Source organism: Mytilus trossulus, chromosome 9 (assembly GCF_036588685.1).
Source record: "Mytilus trossulus isolate FHL-02 chromosome 9, PNRI_Mtr1.1.1.hap1, whole genome shotgun sequence".
In the NCBI taxonomy this organism is placed as follows: Eukaryota; Metazoa; Mollusca; class Bivalvia; order Mytilida; family Mytilidae; genus Mytilus; species Mytilus trossulus.
In genome coordinates, this window is record NC_086381.1 from 50,854,730 (window position 1) to 50,876,969 (window position 22,240).

Sequence of the window (22,240 nt, forward strand, 5' to 3'; positions counted from 1 at the left end):
AGTTAACAATTATCACAATTTCCAAGCATAAACATATCAACTCACATCTGGTATATGAAAAATACAGGCCATATTCATAAAAAATAGCCTTGCCCATAACAACATGTCAAAAATGATAACCACTCCCAGGAAAATATTTTAAATATTTGGACATATTGGAAAACAAATATCGGAAATATGAGTTTTGTTAACTCATTATTGATGACAGTATAACAACTCATCAACACACATGGTTTATATCTTTGATAGAACAAATTGGTCAAAATAGCACAATATAAAATTTAGTCCTAAGACCCATCATATAAATCAGTAGATTTAAAACAAAAACTTCAAATACAATTATAAACTTATGCGATACATAACATTACAGGGAGGTAACTCTGTAAAAATCAGCTGAAAGTTTTAATCACATTCTAATGTTAAGGAAATATCAAGCATCTTAATGATATAGATACCATAAGTGTTTGTCAAACTGCTAAATATATCCAATGAATTTGTTCTGATAAAGAGAGTAGTTCAAGTTTTTTTTTGTGAATGGACCAAGGTAAATATTGAGTCGAAGTTTCTGAAAATTAAATAGGCCAAATTACTTTTTAGTCTTATTTTCACCTTCAATTACTTTGTCTAGTCTCCCAATTCTGATCATTCTCGTGAATGATGTCTATGCCAATGAGAAAATCCAATAGATACAATTTCAATGACAAGTTTTGTTTGAAACACATGTATTTTTGGTCGCATCTTGAAACAAAATGAAAATTCATATCGTGATAAAAAATTGAAAGAGAGATTTCTTGATACAATCAACATAAAGGCTAAATGAATGAAAAACATCATGCAGACACATATTTCACATATAATCATATAAGTTAAACATGTACACCACAGCTGAGGAGGATATTTCATTCCTTTCTAACCAAGGATGGGGGAGGATGGCAAAATTAATAGATTTTCCTCTTAATAGAATGGACATGCCATTTCTGGATTCGTTTCTGGACACTAATTTTTGTGGATTTTGTGGATTCAGGGAACAACAAGTTTCATTCTTCATTGAATAACAAATTTTCTAAGAGAAAGTATGCAGACTATGCCAAAACCATGGATTTTTTTTTTATCTATGAATGAAAGTTTTCCTCAATCCACAAAATTGGTTCCCATGAAAATTATTTAATCCACAGTAGCTATAAATAGTGATACAATTAGTCATGGTTTTGTGGCAATGTTCAGTTTGATGACATGATCAATCTTTCATGCAGCTCATTCGGTTTTGTGTAGCTTCTTTTGTATTGTTCCTCTTTACTTCCATGTAGCAGGTGAGGGTCGTGAGCCATCTTTTCTACCTCTCACCATTCCACCAGGACCTAACTTTTTGTCCATATTAAGTGCATCTTGTTGTGCCAGCTCTTCGTCAAATCTATAAAATAAAATGTATACATTTGGAAAAATTAACCACTTGAGAATTTTTTTAACCAGTTTCTAGTTTTTATATTTTGCTGAATATTACAGTACCCGTAGTTAAATTATTGTCTATGTTATTGAGAACCAAATGAAACTTCCACAGGCACAGAGTCTTGGTCAAGGTATTTAAACTTTTGTCAGTTCAATTGTCTTGTGGAATAATTACAATAGATATTGTTCTATTTGTAGTTTTTTCACTGGGACCTTTCAAACTTCTAAGAGAAATCTATCACTCAATGATAAGTATATTGAGACAAAAAATTATCTTCTTAGTAGATGAAAATACATATCAACTCATAAAACTGTATTGTGATGTTGTATTTATTCAATATCAACAATATATATCTTTTCTGTTTAATGTGAATACTGATTCAAATATTTAAAAAGGTTGATTTCTGACAAAAATTTCAACATTGTTTCTACTATAGATTCATTTGTATTCTCTGGATTTTCATTAATTTCGTTGGTAAAGTTGAACCAGAAATATTTAACCAAGTACAATTTTCTCAAGGGTTGTAAACAGACTTAGACAAAAAAACCATGATTCACGATAAAACTATTTTTTTCCTCAGTCCACTAAAATTGGTATCCATGAAAATAAATATTAGTATTTGTTGGTTGAAAATTGGTATATAACAAATAATAATATTTATTTTCATGGATACTAATTTTCATGCATAATTCATGGGTACAGGTGAACCATGAAATCAAATGTTTAACAAATGAAAAACAAGAATGTGCCCTCAGTACACAAATGCCCCACTCGCACTATCATTTTCTATGTTCATTGGACCGTGAAAATGGAGTTAAATCTCTCATTTGGCATTGAAATTATAAAGATCATATCATAAGGAACATGTATACTAAGTTTCAGGTTACATGTAATTGGACTTCAACTTCATCAAAAACTACCTCGACCAAAAACTTTAACCTGAAGCGGGACAGACGTAATTTTTTGTTATGCTGAATCTAAACATGTATTTAGATTTTTGATTATAGGCCCAGTTTTTAAGTTGGTCCACATTGGGGTCCAAAATTAAACTTTGTTTGATTTCAACAAAAATTGAATATATGGGGTTCTTTGATATATGCTGAACCTAACCATGTATTTAGATTTTTTATATTTGGGCCCAGTTATCAAATTGGTCCACATTGAGGTCTAAAGGGTACAAAATTGAACTTTATTCATTCTTGGGGTTCTTTGATATGCTGAATCTAACCATGTATTTAGATTTTGGATATTGGGTAAATATTCAATTTGAAATGTTAACCTATGTTGTGTCAACTATTTAATCACAATCCGAATTCAGAGCTGTATCAAGCTAGAATGTTGAGTCCATACTTGCCCCAACTGTTCAGGGTTCAAACTCTGCGTTAGTATAAAGCTGTGCATGACAATACTGTACACTTTCCGTAATCATGAAACAATATATTTTGCAAAATGTATGTAATAACCATGAACTTTAAAACTAACAAACTATCTATAAATATGAATTCACTGAATAAATTCCCTGGTTATCCAGTGACTAATTCACAGGGATATTCGGCCAACTGCTGTAGGTCAAGTAATTTGTCATAACAGCAAAGAAAAGTGCAATAAAGATATTATTTTATATAAAAAACAAATTAAAAAAAAGCTGCGCCCTGTGGAGCATCTGGTTCATGTGGTTTAACTAAACAAACACAAAAAAATACGAAGGAACAATCCTCAATTTTTTTTCATGATTAAATCAGCAGATTACAAGGATAGCAATGTAAAACTTACAACAAATCAAAATATCCTAGATGTTCTTTCTGTGGTATTTTGTTCCATCGGACACTGAAAAGAAACCAAATATGCATGATGATACAGTTTTTCCCTTATAATAAATAATATTCAGTCACATAAGCAGAAGTAAATTGAAGAATTAAACCGAAAAATTTTGTATGGGCCAATGATGTATGAAGGGTTAGATCAGGTGACTTTTTGTTTTGTTATAGTAATATTTTTTTTTGTGGGTACCTGAAAAAGTTATCTAGGTGGTAATTCTAATACAATCAAAATTCCCTTATTATTTGTATTGAATATTTTCATATAGTGTCATCATTTAATACCCAGAAACAGTTCTTGCATAGCTAAAAGTATTTGTTTATGACGGGTATTCATTATATGATATATTTAACATTTGAAATGTTCTTGAATAAAATTGAGAATGGAAATGGGGAATGTGTCAAAGAGACAACAACCTGACCAAATGAAAACAACAGTTGAATGTATATTGATATCAACTTTTATTGTTGCCCGTTGTATTATTTTGTTCACAAAGTTGTATGTAATTTACTTTTAAAGATAATATCTTTGAGACATATGATGTTTCCATATTACATGTAATATGAGATTAAAGTATCATTGTATTAGATTTCAAAAATGTGATAAAATGGTGGCTCCTGTCTATACCTGCACGGCAAAATACATATTTGAGTTGAGTCTAATTAATTGGCCAAAATCATGGTGTAGTTAAGACTTTGTGATTCTCTACTTGTTGACAAAATATTTCAGCCACTCATGTGCTCAATTTTGATTTATTTCAATTATTTTTGTTCCCCTCCTAAAAGTACTTACTCAGGCATCTGTCCAGGGGGTATCACAATATTTATCAGGTCATTCATTAATCGGTACTTCATAATTCTGTCACTAGATGTCGTACTAGTCAGAGAGGGGGAAGCATTGACCTAAAAAGTAATATATATTTAAATACTTTCTGGTAGTATCAACACAATTATCTTAAAGTATAATAATTTAATGTCTTCTTGTGTTTTTATGTCATTGAGATTTCCCTTGCATGTTTAATTCACATGGCAAAAATTACCATAAAAATTCTTTGTCTTAAAATACATATTTTCTGGTTATTTTCAATGAGAGAAACATATAAATTATCAAAGATGAAGTAATAGCATTATTAGGGCAAAAATTGTACACACAATTTTTTACCCTAATTTTCATATGGCAATCTATCTTTAAACTTAGGTTGATATACCTACCTCTATTAACCAAGGCTTTAGATTGTCATCTACAATGTAATCATATCTGAAATAAAAATTTGGGTTATTTAGTGGTATGGTCTTTTTTCTTAAACATTAAAAATCCACTGGCTAGTATTTTTAAGTTTGTGTGAAATCTTGTGTCACTGATAACCTTTATCACTGACAACTCATTTACATAGTTTGCTGTTTGGTGTGTTCGTGTTGAAGACCGTACTTTAACCTACATTGGTTTACTTTTACAAATTGGGACTTGGATGGAGATTTATCTAATTGGCACTCATACTACATCTTCTTATATCAATGAGCTTTAATAAAAAGTTATACCAATTTCCTTTTCAGTAATAATTATAGCACCTAAAATTTTCAATATCTGATACCTAAAAAAGACAAATCAGATTCTAAGAAAAAGAATTAGATTGGCGCCCTTCTATTTTCATTTGAAAAGAGAAAGAACAATTATGTTTCTTTGGTATATGGCCCAACAAGTATGTTCAAACCACTGACAAACAGATCCCAAACTGTATTAACCAGTGAACACAAGTCTAGATTTTGAATTCAATTTTTCCTATGAACTGTATTTTGTTTAAGAAAGCTACTTCCTTATAATTGAATGATTGAAAGATCAAACAATAATCTCAACATTTACTCATTATCTTGTTACAACTTTTTTAAAAGGGTGATAAGTGTTAGAACAGTATTCATATTTTTAAAAGTGGTCTGGACTGCTAATGGGACATACCATTCTTGCTTGAATATACCCATTTGAAATGGACCATGCTTTGTGGTACAGTCCATTTAAAGTTGAATGTATCCCCTTATAAAATGGACTTTACTTTTATGGGATATACCATTCCAAAAAAAAAATCCCTTTATAAAAATGAACTGCTGCAGTTGTTAGGAACAAGTAAAAATAAACTATACAACTATAACTAATCTTCATCACTAAAGGTTAAACCATGTTTTTTGTCTATAATGAATGCAATACTTGCCATCTATTGCTTTTGCAATTATTGATTTTAATCTATTTCCTATATGTTTCAAGGTAACAGCAAGCAACTGCTAAAAAAAATTTGACCTAGAAGACAACACACAAATGAAATAGAAAACAATTTGGTATCAACCCTTTGATGGTCTAAAGGGTGCAATATTTTTAAATAAAAGTATACTGAGTGCCTAGTCATTATTTCAATAACTAAGTTCAAACTAAACAATGCAGATATTTATTGGAAAAATTTACTGCTTTAAGTGTTCACTTCACTTGAAAGAACTATGTTCAACCACTGACAATACTAAAATATCTGACAAAACATATCACTAACATAATTCACCAGTGAACTCCCGTCTACATTTTGGGTACAACCTATCTCATAAACAGAAAATTGTTCACTTATAATTGAATGATCAAAAAGTTATCTCAATCTTAACTCAGTATCTTGTTACTTCTTTGAAAAACAGCGATGAGTGGTTAAACGGTTTTCACTTTGAAAAAATGGACTGTACTGCTTAAAGGAAAATACCATTTTTTATTTAGATACATCTACGGGTAATTTGAAATAGACTAATCTATAGTGGGAAAGTCCATTCTAGTTTGAATGTATCAACTTAGAAATGGACAAATCTTTTTGGGACAATCCATTCAAGTTTAAATATACCCACTAAATATGGACTTTACTATAATGGGATATACCCTTCTACAAAAATTTACCTTTAAAAACATGGACTGCTTAGGTTAGTAGCTCTTACCAGGAATTATAAGAATCTGGAATAATTTTGAAGTCCGGAAAAATGATAAGAAATATATGATGGCACATGACTAACCTTACTTCTACTGTTATTTCAGTACGAGCTAACTAACCTTACTTCTACTGTTATTTCAGTACGAGCTAACTAACCTTACTTAATTGGGTTAGTTTTCATCATACATTTCTTATCAATTTTCCAGAATTCATAATTATTTCAAATAATCCTTTTTTGGACTACATGTTTCCCTCAAATGACTTTTTCTTCATGTGAATACCAATTTTCGTGGATAAGAAAAAGTTCCATTTTCATGGATATTTGATTTCATGTGTTTTGCCAAAGTCTGTATCAATGCCATTAGAAGATTTTTTTATTTGTTGAGCAATTTCATGGTTTACCTATAACAACGAAATCCATGAAAACTGGTATCCAATAAATAATAATGAATCCACTATTTGTTTTGTCAGGTGGCTGTGGTGTTTTTTTTTTTTTTTACACCACATAGGAAAAATCATTGAAACATCTGCTATATTAGATTGTTGCAGTTATCAATTTCTTAAATACCGTGAATTCATTAATTTCGTGGGTATATCAATTTTCGTGGATATTTTTATTAATGGTTTTGTCAGATTTTGTTTTTCAGTCTAGACAAAAATTGTGTTTTTGTGGTTTACCTATTCATACAAAATCTACGAAAATTGGTATGTCACGTAAAATAATGAAACCAAAGTAGGCTTCAAGTTTGAAATAATAAATCTGAAAAGTTTCACTTATTGTAAACACTTACCCATAACATTCAAAACAATGTCTGTCATTGGATATATTACCCTGTAAATATAATTCGGAATATGAAAATAAGCAATAAAATCTTCTTTTTAAATGTTCAGGAGTCGATTTCACGAAAAAACTTATGACTAAGATTGATCGTATGTATACTGATTTGTTCATGACTTAAGATAAACCTTAGTCATAAGTTTTTTTGTGAAATCAACTCCTGGTGTTTAAAGATTCTATAGTTCTAATGGGACTTTTATACCTGTTATAAGATAATGCATGTACTCTTCAAGTCAGTTTTCAAAATTTGTAATTTTATCTAAGTAAGGATAAAACTTGATTGGGAAACCTTTGAGCTTATTACCATTACAATTATAGCTTTGTGATGGTTAAACAAATTTCTTGAAAAGAAAACATTCTAATCACATCGTGCATTTACATTAAATTTTCAGTAAATGGTATAAAACTTCAAATGTAAATGGTCCAATCGTTTCTTTTATTAAATAAATCAATTAACCTCTTCAATCAGCTATTAATGCAAAAGCAGCCATAGAAAATGATACTTCTACATTCTGGCATGAATTTTGTTACAAATTTAAAGAAAAAAACTTCAGCATAAAAAAGGTATGTTTAGTAACTTACCGATACAGCTTTCAAAGAGTGAACTGTTTGCCAATTTATTTCATCAAATAATTTATCAGTAACCTGTAAAGTAAAAATTAGAAAATTCTTTAAAAATTTTGACTTACTGTTGATTCATTCTTATTTGCTGAATACTTATTTTCATGGTTTTTGTAGATACAGGTGACGATGAATTTAAAAGTTCTGTGAAAAACAAATTTTCTATCAGGTTGTATGAAAACTTTGGTAAAACCAGGAAATCTCATATCCATGAAAATGCAAACTTTATGCAATCAAGAAAATTGGTTCCTATTAAATTTTTTTTAAAGGAATCCACAGTATTAAATAACATATATTATTACCTAATATAGAGTAATTTACTGTTATATTAATATTTCTAAATTATTTGCTTTTTTTTTCTGCCATTTTTTGTTCCATGGTCTATTGCACTGGAAATTATCATTCTATTGCATCTGTGTGCAGTCTATTGCACTGACCTGTAACATATGACTTTTTATTCTGAAATCAGATTAGTTGAAAGGTATTTATGTTCCCAAAACAAATTGGGTGTTATTAACGTTCTTGGTTTTCTCGTTTTGATCGTATGCAAAAAACTTCCGCATTGGAGCGGTTTGCAAATGTTGATTTACTCATATTTCATGTCCTTTTTATAGAATTTCTAAAGTATTGGTTGTACATGTACCTGGTATGCTCCTTACACATTATAATTAATACAGTTGTTACTTTCATGTGTTGTATTTCTAAGAATTTGTTAGAACTGACTCAGTATGTATTAGGTAATAAAACAGTTATTGAATGTGTAACAGTGTAATAGATCAAAATATATTTCCCTCGGTATGAAGATCAGCTCATTGTTCTATTGCCCAAAGCCAATATTCATACCTCAGCAGGTCTATTTGTGCAATGTATTCCAGGTAAAGGCAGTGTTAGTACCATTTTATTTAATTTCTTCCAAACATTTTCAAATACTAGGTGGTTATATTTTCTGCTGAACAAATTTCCCCAAATTAGTCCCCTGAGCAGTTGTTTTTGTAATAGGTCTTCTAAGAGTAAAACATTTCAATTTTTAAGAAATGCTGTCAACAATGTTTTTTTTCCAATTTATTAAGTTAAAAATGGCATATCAAATAAGGGAAATAACACTAATACATGTAATACCTGAATTTAAGATGACTGACATTTTGCAAAATTATTTATATCTTACCTCCTTTCCACGAGTCCCTTCTAAAAACAAACGCATGTTTTGAACTGTCCACTTTCCTCCATGGACAGCATTATAATCTTCCTAGAAAAAAAAAGATGTATTAACAAAATTGTCTTGATGTTCGATTAAGGAAGTTCGCTACTCAGTTTCAAAATAACAAGCTTTCCATAACACTAGTAGATATTGATAGGGGATTATTAAAGGAACCAAAAGAGCCAAAAAAAATATAAAGGTCAATGTGATTGTTTTCTAGATATAAGACAGTGAAATTTTGACGGGAAAATGTTCTCCCTCGATTTTTTAAAAAGTTTATCATTGACAAGTTTACACAAAGGTAAGGGCAGACTAACTATTTGAGTCAGATGTGTAGTTTTCATGAAACAAAATTTAACACACCTGAAATATTACTGGAGTTGGAGTCAATTTTCAGTTACTGTAGCTATAGTGTATCTTTCTATATTTATTTAATATTTATTTTTTATACCATGTATCTTCTTGAATGGAAATGAAAATTACTAATGTTAGGAAAAGAGTTATTCCCCTTGATTTTTTACACCACAATAAGTACTAGTGTTATTTGTCAATTTATTTTTGATAAACAATCTAAAAAATCCTAACTAAAAGGATGGTTATTTACATGGGCTAAACAATCTAATGATATTTTTTTTTAATCATGATGGGTTTATCAGAAATGGATTTAAATTCAAAACTTATTGGAAGAATGATTTTCCAACAAGTGAGAGGTTTAGAAAGCTATAAAACCAGGTTCAATCCACCATTTTCTACATTAGAAAATGCCTGTACCAAGTCAGGAATATGACAGTTGTTATCCATTCGTTTGATATGTTTGGACTTTTGATTTTGCCTTTTGATTTTGGACTTTCCCTTTTGAATTTTCCTGGGAGTTCAGTATTTTTGTGTTTTTACTTTTTTCAAGGGTACTTGTAATTCAGTAAGTTGAGTAAAATATATGAAATATGAAAGAATTTTGGACTCGTCACTAAACACATCTGGGTGTTGGATTTTATCACTGTTTTGAAGACCCATTGGTGGCCTTTAGACTGTTTTCTGCTCTTTGACACATTCCCATGCATTTCCATTCTCAATTTTACTATGCACACATTTAAGAACAATAAATACCAACCCCTTGTTTCTGTATAGAGACATTGGTTAGATGGACAAACATGTTGTCTAGTTCATTAACGCTAGCATTGTACTTCACAGTGCAAAATCTGGCAAAACCAAGTCTATACCTGTGTTAATGGACAAATTTAAAATTATATTAAAATGTATGCAAATTGTGAAATGTACACATTGAAATTAAATAAATTTTCTAGAATCAGCACTAATGCGTTTACAAGAAATACACAAGTTATTGAAATGTCGCACGATTGGTAGAAATTCAAAATGGAAATCTGTAAAAACTCATAATTCAAATGTGGATAACATTCATAAATCCGGCCTTTAGTTTACTATTTGAATTAATTTACAATTGTCATTTAGTTGTCTTTTATAGCTTACTATTTGTATGGGTTTTGCTCATTGTTAAAGTTGATACATTGACCTACAGTTGTTAAATTGTACTATATTTTGTCTCTGGTGGTGATCGAATTGTCTAATTGGCAATCATACCATGTCTTCTTACTTTTATAAAGAAGTTGTTTCAGAAGAGATTATTTGTGTTTGTTTACTGTGATGTTAATTTATGCCAGATTTTGTTCTTTAAGTGAATACTTCTAGATTTTCAGGTGTTCAGTAAAAAATAAGTGAAGCACTGTATCCTCTATTGCATGTAACACCATTTTTATATTATCACTGGCAATATTCAGTGCTTAAAAAAGAGAATTTTTTGTTTGTTGAGAAGAGAATGAAAAAATTGTTAAAGTAGTTATGTAAGGTATTGGGTAATATTTCCATTCATGTCCTTTGATTTTGCCTTTCTCCCAAATTTCTCTTAAATATTCATGTACAATTTTTTCCATCGATTTTCGTAAAAATTACAAAACTTCAATGAATGAATATATCAAATTGTTTTATCATATTTCACTATAACTATCCAAGAACTATATAACTTAAACTAATCCATTAAATCAGGCTTACATATTTTTGGTGGGAGGCTTAAAAATTCTACCTTACATGCAGCTATTGAGTATTGACCTATAATGGTTTAACCTTTTTTTTTAAATTGTTATTTGGATGGAGAGTTGTCTCATTGGCACTCACACCACATCTTCCTATATCTATATAATCTCAGTGCTTTGACCCACTGATTTTTTTTTCCATTTTAAAATAACTGTAGGTGGGTGTATAAAATTTGCACTGATTTTGAAAATTTTCATTCTTTCATTTGAGCCGATTTCATTTTTTCATTTTCGCCAATTTATATTTTCTCCTAATTGAATTTACAGGTAAGTTAATACTTTAACATGTAAATTCCAGGGAAAACAAAGAAAGCTAAGTAGTTTAAAAGATAAAATTAGAATTCTATTTTAGACCTACCTTTTACAAGCAACTAAAGATACATTCAATATAGGAAGTACAGACCCAATTTGACATATAGCGATAAGGTGTTTAAACAGTTATATAGATGTTATGATTGATAATTCATTACATTTGTACAACTGTCTAACGGGGAGGTCTTAAATGATATATGAAAAATAAGAGTTGTCTCATTGGCACTTATACCACCTCTTCTTATATCTATTCACACGTCATTTACCTCTAATTAACCTGTAAAAAAATCGGCACAAACGAAAAAGAAAATCAGTGCAAATGAAAGAAAAAATCGGCGCAAATGAAATGCAGATCTGCACAAATGCAAAACGCGGCTGTACGTCACAACATTTGGGAGAAAAGAACTTGGATTACTAAGTTAAGTTTATACCGTATTTTAAAGACTAGTTATGTAAATACCAAAATGAATAAATAACTGTAAGATTCTTAATTAAACTTACATGTAACATTTCAATGGTCTAAATGAAGTGACCAACACATACAATCTGAGATCAAACTTCTTGCCACCAATTAGTAATGGATTATCTATATACTTTGATATAACATAGGTGTCTTTAGAAGTTGGAGGTGTAAAGCTGAAATTGAAAGTAGAATCCTTGACAATGTTATTTTTGGAGACTTGAAGCTGAAAATGAAAGTAGAAATCTTACTTATATCCTTTTTTATTCATCATTCAATTAAAAGTTATTTTTTTGGTTAATTTTCTATGTTAAATAATATACTGTTAATATAAATAACTACCCTTAAATAAGAATTTGTTCAGTATTTTGGTTTACAGGCAGTTATGTTGTTTTTTTTCATGACCAAGCTACACAGTCCATTGCATGTGACACTGGTCCCCAAGGAATTCACAATCTTCTTTTCTCAAACCTTCTTGATTTAGTATTTCATTGTGAGTAAGTGATTTTTGTGCTTTATATGCTCTAGAGGAATCAAACCCTTTTCAACTGATTTGTATGTTCTTATATTGTGCCATGATACCCCACTTCTCAGAGTTGTCTTTGTTGCTGTTGATCATATTTGTTTTTTGTTTGTTTTATTGTATATAATCAGGCTTTTGGCTCTATCGTTTGATCTGTTTTACATTAGTTATGTCTAGAACTTTAATAGCTTGCTATGCAGTATGAGTTTTTCTCATTGTTGAAGGTCATATGATGACCTATAATTGCTAAATCTATGTCATATGGTCTCTGTTGGACGCTTGTCTCATTTGTAATCATACCACATCTTCTTGTTCTATTTCAAGTTATTAAACAAATGTGAAAAATTAACCAAATTTGTATACTCTAAAATTATGTTTTGTTTTATACCACATTTCATTGAATTCCATATTAATATTAACCATTTTTCCATTATTAAGGGGGCTTGCGGGTCTAAATGATTTTTTTTATTTAATATAGGATTTCGCTATATTTTTCTATAAATGAACTTTATCTTATACTTAATGGAAAAATGAAATAAAAAAATGGGGTCACCGTTCATTTACGCTCACAATCTGCCTTCAAAAGAAGCATACATTTTGGTCAATGTCCTTTTTTTCTGTTGATCTAATAGGAGAAATAATGGTAATATCAAAATAAAAAAAGAACTAAATTACAGAAATCGCTTAAATTTAACAATAATTTAGTTTGTGTACAGCTTATTCGAAAACAACAATAAAAAATATAGGTCACCGATGATTTAAAAAAGATATTTCAATTTTAATGCCAAAAAATGGCATTTTTGCACCAAAGGGAGATAATTTGGAGCTTTTTCAATGATATCTACATTTTAAAAGTCACCTGGGGTCAACACGAATTAATTTTTTGGAATGATTTTTGTACCATATGATAAAGTAACAACTGCTAAATAAAGGTAATTAATAAAATTTGTAATGAAAAATAAATGTTTAATTTTTTTTCTAAAAATCTTATACCCGCGAGCCTCCTTAAGTGAAAAAAAAACTTTTACTTTTTTACTTCATCATTAATAATTAGATTTTTTTTGGGGAAAAACACTCTAAACTGAAAAGTAAAAAAATAATTAACCTTGAACTATTAAATAATAATTTCACAGGTTATAAAAAGAATTGTACACAAAATATTCAGAATATATTCTTCCTGTGATAAAGTTTTATTAATTTTGTATTTTATAGATGAAGATTTCTGTTTGAATGACCAGAGTTTCTTTAAAACCTTGACTACCCATGGGGGTCTTGCTTTATAGATTACTCTATTTGTCATGAATATCTGTACATCATAGGGGGTCTCATTGGGGGGTTTCGATCCCGGATCCCGCTTACTGTTTTGTCAGATTCCTGTATCCCGCTTACACTATGTACGTAAGCAATCCTCATTTTTTTGTCATTTTCCGTGTCCCGCAAGACCTCATTCCCCGTTTTCATGCCACAATAATTTGACTTTCACGTGTCACGCTTACAAAAAATTGGCAATGCTGCGTCACGCTTAGACCCCATTGAGACCCACATCATAATTTCATCTTTACAGAGATGTTTCAATTCAAAAGGAAGTATATAATTATCCAAACTTGAACTGTACATGTACCTTTTTCAGAATATTAACACAAGCAAATTAAACAAATCTTTTTATTAATTCACACTAAAACCATAGATCTTTTAAAAAACATTTTTAAATGTTAATTCAATAAATAGAAGATAATTAATAAATTTTCTCAGCTTAGAAAAAAAAGCAGAAAATATGATTTTTTTTTAGCAGCATATGCATGAAGTAATGAAAAACAAATTAAATCCAATAAAAAATCATATAATAAAATCAAATATAGGTGCTTTTGCAGTGTACATAGTAGAAAATAAAACTGATAAAGTTCCTAAAAGATTCCATCTGATCAAGGTGGACTAAAATAAAAGGCTATTTCTTTCATCAGGGATGTTCGATTGACAATAAAATAATCTTGATGCAAATGGCTTGCAACAAATCTGATTGGAGTATTTTTCCGATGATTTAGAAAGTGTTACAATTTTTCAAAATGCTTATAGTTTTTTCTTGAGAAGAATATCTCTAAATTATGTAGGCAATTCAAACAATACCTGATCTAGTGAAATCAATGGAGTAACATACCTGCCAACATTTCAAAATGACAATGGGGGTTTTGCTTGCAAGATGGCTGTCATAGTCCTAAAAAACTTTTCAAGGGGGCCTGCCAATACATTTTAATGTTATTTTTTGGCTATTTCATACTTTTATAAGCCTAAATTCATTGTAAAATTAATTGTTTTGTTTAAATTGTGGACAAAAATTGCTAAAATTTCAATTTGGGAGCCTCAATGTGGGAAATCCTCCACAAATAGTGACAGTTGGCAGGTATGGAGTAATAAAAATAATAAATCTAATATTAATCATATGAAAGGTGTTGAAAAGATTTGGTTTGTCTGATCAATAGTCAACATAAATATAAATTAATCAAAGTACATTAGTGTTTATTATATTCTTGATAGAACATGACTATTTATAGAATAATTAACTTACAAAGAATTCAAATAGAGAAAATATTCAACGAGTGACCAAAAAACACATTAATTCATGAATGCACGCAGCGCATGAGTTAATTATCAGTGTTGTTCGGTCATGAGTTAAATATTTTTCGATATTTGAATTCTGTGATTAGTAATTAATTTTATCACATTGGCAAATGGCTTTTTTTATGAAATTAAAGTAGAAAATGTAAGATACTATATCTTTTTCTACGCGTTCACAATTTGTTTTGATCTGATGTTATCAACGTCTTGAAAATGCCTTTTATTGTATGACGTCAGAGGAGAGAAATAACCACGTTTATTTCACATGTGAAATTATCTGTTTTTTTTCACTGGGAAATCAATGTTATTCCTTGCAACCAATGTATAAAATAAAATTTTCAAATAATAAATGAGAATTTCATGGAATTTCATGAGTAAAATAGAGACTTTATACAACCTATTAAACTCATTTAAACAAAGATTATAAATTGTTCTGAACTTCACTGATTAGTATTTGCTCAATATTATTTTGGATATTTTGGACAAAACCAAGTCCATTTCAATATTAACAGATTGCTTTCATCATGTTCATGGAAAAAAAACTTTTTATATAATATCATAACTTTTAAATTTTTTTAAACTTTTTTCTCAGACAAACCATAGACTTCAACAACAAATCATATACACATGTATTTGTATCAAAACTCTTGCTTAATATAAAAGATATTATCATGAAAGTTTGACTTTTGTAAGAGGAGGGGTAATACCTTTTCATATTAACCTGTTTTGGCCTTTTTCAAGGTGTTGTTAACTGTAATCTGAGATAAATTCAAACTGTTAACTGTTTTCAATCCACTGTGTTAACTGTTATCAGCATTTTTGCATTTGTTATTAACTGTTTTTACCAAAATTGAGGTGTTGTTAACAAACCGCTAGTGCCCCCTTTAATGACCAGGCCCTTATTTCACAAAAAGTAAAACAACAAATAATCTCAATCCATGAACAATTCAGTTTACTTATGATCAATTCTAGACATACGATTTTTTTGTAAAATGTAGGCAAGGAGAATCTTAGTGTAACATTGCATTGTTCAGTGGTAAAAGAATTATAATAATATTTATTTTCATGGTCTTACATAAATATAAAATGAGAGTCTGGATTAGGGTCCTTTGTCCATCCTTTATTTTTCAGACCATTTTATATCTAAAAATTCTAATTACTGATAAAATAGTTTTTTTACAAATATTACTCTAAACAACCCTCAAGTGGAATCATTTTGTTAACAATATATAAGCAAGAGTTTTATTGATACAGAAAGACAGATTCAGACAGTGCAGTGCTGTACAGACTCACTTGGTTTTTTGTGACCACTTTCGTAATTGGGATAGCTTGTTGACTAGGAAAATCCCAATTCCTCTAGCTAAAACATGCACAAATATATACTGATTATGAAAGCATAATGAATAATGAACAAATATGGCTAGCATCTACACATCCAAACTAAGAATTCCATGCTGTGATGTCCCTGTAAAAAACTACCAAGGTGGATTAACAGCTCTTTAACATTTTTCCTTTGAACAACTTTGTAATTTTATGAATATTTCATGCCAATTGCAATCTGCAAAAAAGTTTTATGAACAATGTTTAGCCGATTTTTGCAGATACTTCTTATTAAAGAGCAACAATGAAGCAGAACAAAAATCTTTAAAATTGAAATCTAAAATTATTAAATCATTTCAAAGCAAAACCAATCTTAGTTCAAAAGAAAAATGTCAATGAGCAGTGAGCAATGAAGGGGGTATAACTCTTCTTATCAAAAACAAATTTCACAGACATCTTTATCTACATCTGCTTATTTAGAAAGATTCTTTCATGTAAATTATCAAAACAGATTTCCTTTTAAATATGAAAACTACTTCAACCTTGTAATTTCCTTTATGATTCTTTTGTTTATTGTGAAAAAAAGGCAGTAGATCTAGAGTTATCTCCCCTTCATATGAGAAATAGACTATAATATTTTCTTTTCACCCGAACTCACTTGTTTGTTTTACTATCTCTAGACCATTTCTTCAGCTGAGACAGCTTGTTTACCAAGAAAATGCCTATTCCTCTGGCTAAATTGAATAAAATTAGGAATATTTGTTAATTTTCTATTTGATTTTTTTCTAACTTATGGGATTTATTTTAAGCTTCAGGTAATATTATTTGATTTATAGAAGACTTTCAAACAGGAATGATGGAATAGTCAAGCGTAACACCTAATGTCCACTCCATCTAGCGGCAGGGAAAAACAACTAGAGACTCTCATCTTGGTCTATGAGCATTTTCAAAAATGAACCCTTTCCAACAATGTGGACTAGAATAAAATTCATGACAAAAATAATTCATGACCAAAATCCCTTTTTTTGGTTTATTATGTATTGCAGATAAATTTTTCTGTGTCCAATTTCTCTCTATTAACATTGCCTGAAACACACACAAAAAAAAGCTAAAAAATACACCAATAAAAGCAATCTCTCCTATAAAGAGTAAATGAACTATTTCATCAAAATTTTACTAATTAGTAGAAATTGTCTTGCTGAAAATTTTTGCTACCTAAAGTGTCAATCTATCATTTATAGTTTTGAAGATAGTAGGCAAATCATAAACTATTGGTAAAAATCGTCATTAAAGAGCACATACTCCTTCAAATAGTTGACTGATGATTTTGGCTATTTGACTTATTTGTAGATTGATCAGGTCTTGCTGATCAATGTGTAGATCTTATCATTTAAACATTTTTTCCAATGACAGATTTTCTCCTTTCATATCAGTTTTCAAGTTAAAAAGACCTAACATACAATTTGCCCCTTTGTTCTATTTTTAGTCATGTCGGCCATTTTGGTTGGCATGAGGGGTCATCAGTCACAATTTCTAAATTAGATACCTTTATAATGATTGAGACCAAGTTTGGTTCAATTTAAGGCCAACCAGTTTTAAAGAATACAATTTTTGTAAAAGTTAACAACCACGGACAACAATGGAAGCCAGGTGATGAGAAAAGCTCACTTGGCCTTTTTAGGCCAGTAGAACTAAAAAGGTTCACAATGGCAAAGAAGATCTAAAAAATTTTACTACTTTTAAATTGGGCCCGGTTTAGAAGAGACAGATACTTTAATGTTTACTATAAAAAGTTCACGTTGTCACACAAATCATTTGGATAAAGAAATTTTAAATAGAAATGACAAATGCACATAGTGTGAGTAATGAAAATAAATATGTTGGTTCATCAAAAGTATAAAAAAAAAGATACCTTTGTATAAAAAGATTTTCTTAAGCAAACAAAATGTTTAAGTTAAGGCATATAAATCAGAGAAGATGCAGTGATTGAAGAAAGTTAAGTGTAATATGTCTTAACCCCTATGACAATAAGGTCTAAATTTTAAATTCAGTTTTTTTGGTAGTATTGATCATTTCTTCCTGACCCCTTTTTTCAATTCAGCAAATTGCTATAGTGCTCATGTTTTTTTTTCTATTCAGCTCATTGATAGTGTACTGTACCAATGTTTCTTTTCTTAGTTACCTTTCCCACATGGTTTCATGATCCATGTTGTGTTGGGGTTCTTTCTGAACTCTTCTACAAATAAGTTGTAGTCTGCTGGTAACATGAATGTCAGAGGAATAAAATCTGTAAAAGAAAATTATGAATTTTCAACTGCAACATTGATTAAACTTTGTTCTTTCTAATTCATATTTTTTTTTTTATTACTTTGAGCAGCATTAAGAAACTCTCACTACTAATTATATTGGATAACTTATATCTAACCTCTAAGATGTATTCTCAATCCTTTTGACTATTCTAAGATCATTATGCTAATGTGTCTTCATCTCTGATATTTTTTGGAGGGGTAAGTGCTGCTCATGCAGTCTATAGTTTTCAATGTTGTGTGTGTACACTGTTGTTTTTTGGTTGTTTTTTCATTCTGCCATGACAATGAACTTTTCTCATTGACTTATGAGTTTGAATATCACTTAGGTAACTTCCAGTCCTCTCTTTTCTGAAGCTGATGTTTAAGATATTTTCAAATGATACACTGGTACAATGTCACAATGACAAATCTAGACTTTGAAACTTGCATTCAGATCATCTAACTGTACCGAGTCAAATAATAAAATACCAAAACTATTTTTATCCCTGACAAAAAGAAATATAATTTTGTCAACCCAAATTAAGCTCTTTTAGAGCTACAAGTGATAAAAATCTGAATTTTAGAACATGGTCATGTGAAATTTAAATTTGTGTATCAGGCTTAACGAAATAACTTTTCAAATACCAAGATGAAGAAATCTGCCATTTTCATCCTTTTCTGCCAATGGACTTCCTTCTTTTTCCAAATCTTTTCTGTATCTTTTTATATTTTTAACCATTAAATCTTTTCTTGTTAACTCCACATGATTTGGAAAATGATTTATAACTCTGAAAAAGAAGAGACTAAGTTAGTCTAGGGAAAAATTCTGTTTATATATTTCTTAATTTGGTCTTCAACTAGCTTCAGTAACTGTGGGTACTCCACAATGGGTCCTAGTGTCTTCTGTCTTTTTTTCCCAGTTTTTTGGGGATCGGAACAATTCTAATAAATCAAGCCCTGTTCATTTCTATGGTTTGTTCCTATGTTGTATAAAAAATATACCACTTTCCCAAGTATTACAAAACTTGAATTTATACATTTTTCTAAATATTGTTGACATATTGTAGTTAGTTGTCTTTGAATTTCTTGAAATGATAGAATAATGTAATAGTCCAGTCAAACTAAGATTTAACCTCAAACTAATTGCAACAGAAAATCTTTTAGTTCTAATCTATAGCATTATGCCCTAAATATACACAGAAAAAAGTCCCATAAAATCTAACTTGAGGAAAACTCAAACTATGGAAATTAACATTGGAAGGGATTATAACTCCGCAATAAAACAGTATTTTTTTTTGGTCAGTTTTTGGTTGATTTTCTTGAAATTTATGTAAAGTATGATACTTTGATGGGGTTATAAGTTTGAATTTGACTAAATTATATAATCCTCTGCTCATGAAATTTACAAAATCGAAGTGTTATGGGTAGTTTTAATTTTTTGAGCATTTTTCATTTAAGAAATTGCAAATTTGAAGCTTTGTGACCATTTTGAAAAAATAATGTGAAAATCTGGTATTGTTTATATCTGTATATTTTATTTTTTCAGCATCTTACTTATCTAAAGAAACTTTAAACCACAAAAAGAAGAATACATGCTTAATTATTTTTATTAAATTTGAGATTTTTCACCTTGATGTGTTGAAAAATTCAATAAATTGTCAACTAATGAATTACTAAATCTATATTATAGCTAGATAAAGTATATTAAAACACCTTTAAAAAATCGAGAATCAATACATTCCGATGAATAGAAGCTTTAATTTTTTATTTTTTATCAATTTTTATTGATATTTCTGCCTTTTTTGCAAGAGTTATCTCCCTTTACACTGCAAATCTCCATAGGAATTTTAAATGGTTTTTTTTCTTAGTCTTCCTCAAGTAAGATTTTATGGGACTTTTTTCTGTATATATTTGGGGTATAATGTTAAAGATTTAAACTAAAAAATCTTCTGTTGCAATTACTTTCAGGTTAGGGTCAAATTTATGCTAGATTGACTGGACTATTAGTGTTGGTTGTCATATATATCTTTAGGCATCTCTTTCAAAATGTATGACAAAATATACAGAAGAAAATCATCCAAATAAATACATTCTGTTGGGTTTTTGTCTCTTTGACATATTCCTCGTTTCCATTTTCAATGTCATTTTCTCTGGTAAAGGGCAAGATGTTTTCTATATTCAACAACTTAAAAAATACCCTTTTAAAATTTTGACAATCAAAAATGAATATCATGATATGGTGACCTATAGCTATATATATATATATATATCAGACTTTTTAATCATGTCCATGTGACATTTTTTTACAGAATGATTAAGTATTACTGTCAGTTATTTAGTCTATCTTTATATATGTAGCTTTTTAAGGTAATGCACATAAACAACAACAAAAATCCCCAAATTACTGCTCTAACAACTCACAACCCTAAGAGTGTTCTTTCTTGAAATGATTCATCATAGGAATTTCCTATCAATGTGTTTATAATAATGTGCAAGTCTAAAGTCCAAGAGCATTAACTTTTGTTTAATAACATTTCTTGACTTATATTTGAAATACAAGTCATATATAAATTACAGATCATATATATAAATTAATTCAATTTGATTTTTGTGCACACTCATTGAAGACATTATCATATATATATATATGATCAATTTCCTATCAAACGTAAACATATGGCAAAATTTGGGGTAATTTGCTAATTTGCACAGCGCCCATTTTGCCTTATCATGACAGCAGCCATTACAATAGGATTATATAAGCCCCTTAAATCAAAATGCATGTATACCAATACCTATGTCGAATGAACAATTTGTTCGCATATAGGTGAATTGTACATATTTGAAGGCTTCGGTCCGTGTATACATGGACTTGTCTACTCTGAAATCTTTCTGCCTTTTTAGTTTAAAAATAGGAAGTGTAACCATAGTATAATTGCTATATAAGATCATATAAAATGACGGAAAATCGTAAAATAGCATGATTTAAAACAGAAATACCTATGCAGAAGATATTGTTCATGATTTGCTAGCATACAGTGAAACACCTTGTAGGTTGAATTTTAAAGTTAGCTTTCTTTAGTTTTCGGCCAAATTCTTTTAAAAACATGATAATTTCAACCTTCATATTTCGTAAAACCTCAAATTTTAAGCATTTTCCCATAGAATTACACAGAATTTTTGTAAATATCCGCCAAAGGAAGTTTTTAAAGATACATTAGTTTTAGATACATGACAGAAAAGAACGTGATTATAAGCAAATTTAAAATAAATTATATTTTCAATTTTTAGCTAAGGGAGGTAATTTGATCAAAAGGGACAAAGTCAGGTGGTGCAAATCATTGGAATAAAGTACCCTTGATTTTACCATATGAACCTTGAAATTAACCAATAACCTTCATTTAAAAAAAGCATTTGCATAGTTTTCTGTAAAACATATAATTGAGGTCAGTTTGACATGAATTTTGAATATCTGCATGATGTATTCAGACTTCCTTCAGAATGTAAACCAGAAACCTCTAGTATACAAACACACAAAACTAAATATTATATGTCCCTATTTTTTCAGGCAGATTTTACACCCTTCTAAACACCCTTCTTTCATTTAAAAAAAAACAAGTCCAACTGAGGTAAATATACAATTTTCATGTACATTTTCTTATAGTAATAATTAGTTCTTTTATCATAATGGATAAATAATTTAATGAAATAAACACTTAAAAATCTTCAGAAGAAGGAAACGAA

The 22,240-nt window shown here is 29.5% G+C and overlaps 1 protein-coding gene across 3 annotated transcripts in view; it reads right to left on the reverse strand.

The window, feature by feature from the left end:
* Positions 1-2: 2 nt before the first annotated feature.
* LOC134683074 (polyglutamylase complex subunit TTLL1-like) overlaps positions 3-22,240 on the reverse strand; it is a 31,195-nt gene continuing 8,957 nt past the window's right edge. For 2 of the 3 annotated variants that reach the window (XM_063542129.1, XM_063542130.1), the window contains exons 4-15: positions 19,142-19,284; positions 18,391-18,495; positions 16,867-16,942; positions 11,794-11,928; positions 9,984-10,092; positions 8,840-8,920; positions 7,636-7,698; positions 7,007-7,047; positions 4,477-4,522; positions 4,058-4,167; positions 3,221-3,274; positions 3-1,411 (exon numbers count right to left, since the gene is read on the reverse strand). In XM_063542129.1, the coding sequence (XP_063398199.1) occupies positions 1,294-1,411; positions 3,221-3,274; positions 4,058-4,167; positions 4,477-4,522; positions 7,007-7,047; positions 7,636-7,698; positions 8,840-8,920; positions 9,984-10,092; positions 11,794-11,928; positions 16,867-16,942; positions 18,391-18,495; positions 19,142-19,284 (1,081 nt within the window). In that variant the 3' untranslated portion in view covers positions 3-1,293. Of the gene's footprint in view, positions 1,412-3,220; positions 3,275-4,057; positions 4,168-4,476; positions 4,523-7,006; positions 7,048-7,635; positions 7,699-8,839; positions 8,921-9,983; positions 10,093-11,793; positions 11,929-16,181; positions 16,249-16,866; positions 16,943-18,390; positions 18,496-19,141; positions 19,285-22,240 lie in introns of all 3 variants that reach the window. The other variant, XM_063542132.1, reaches the window with a different exon arrangement.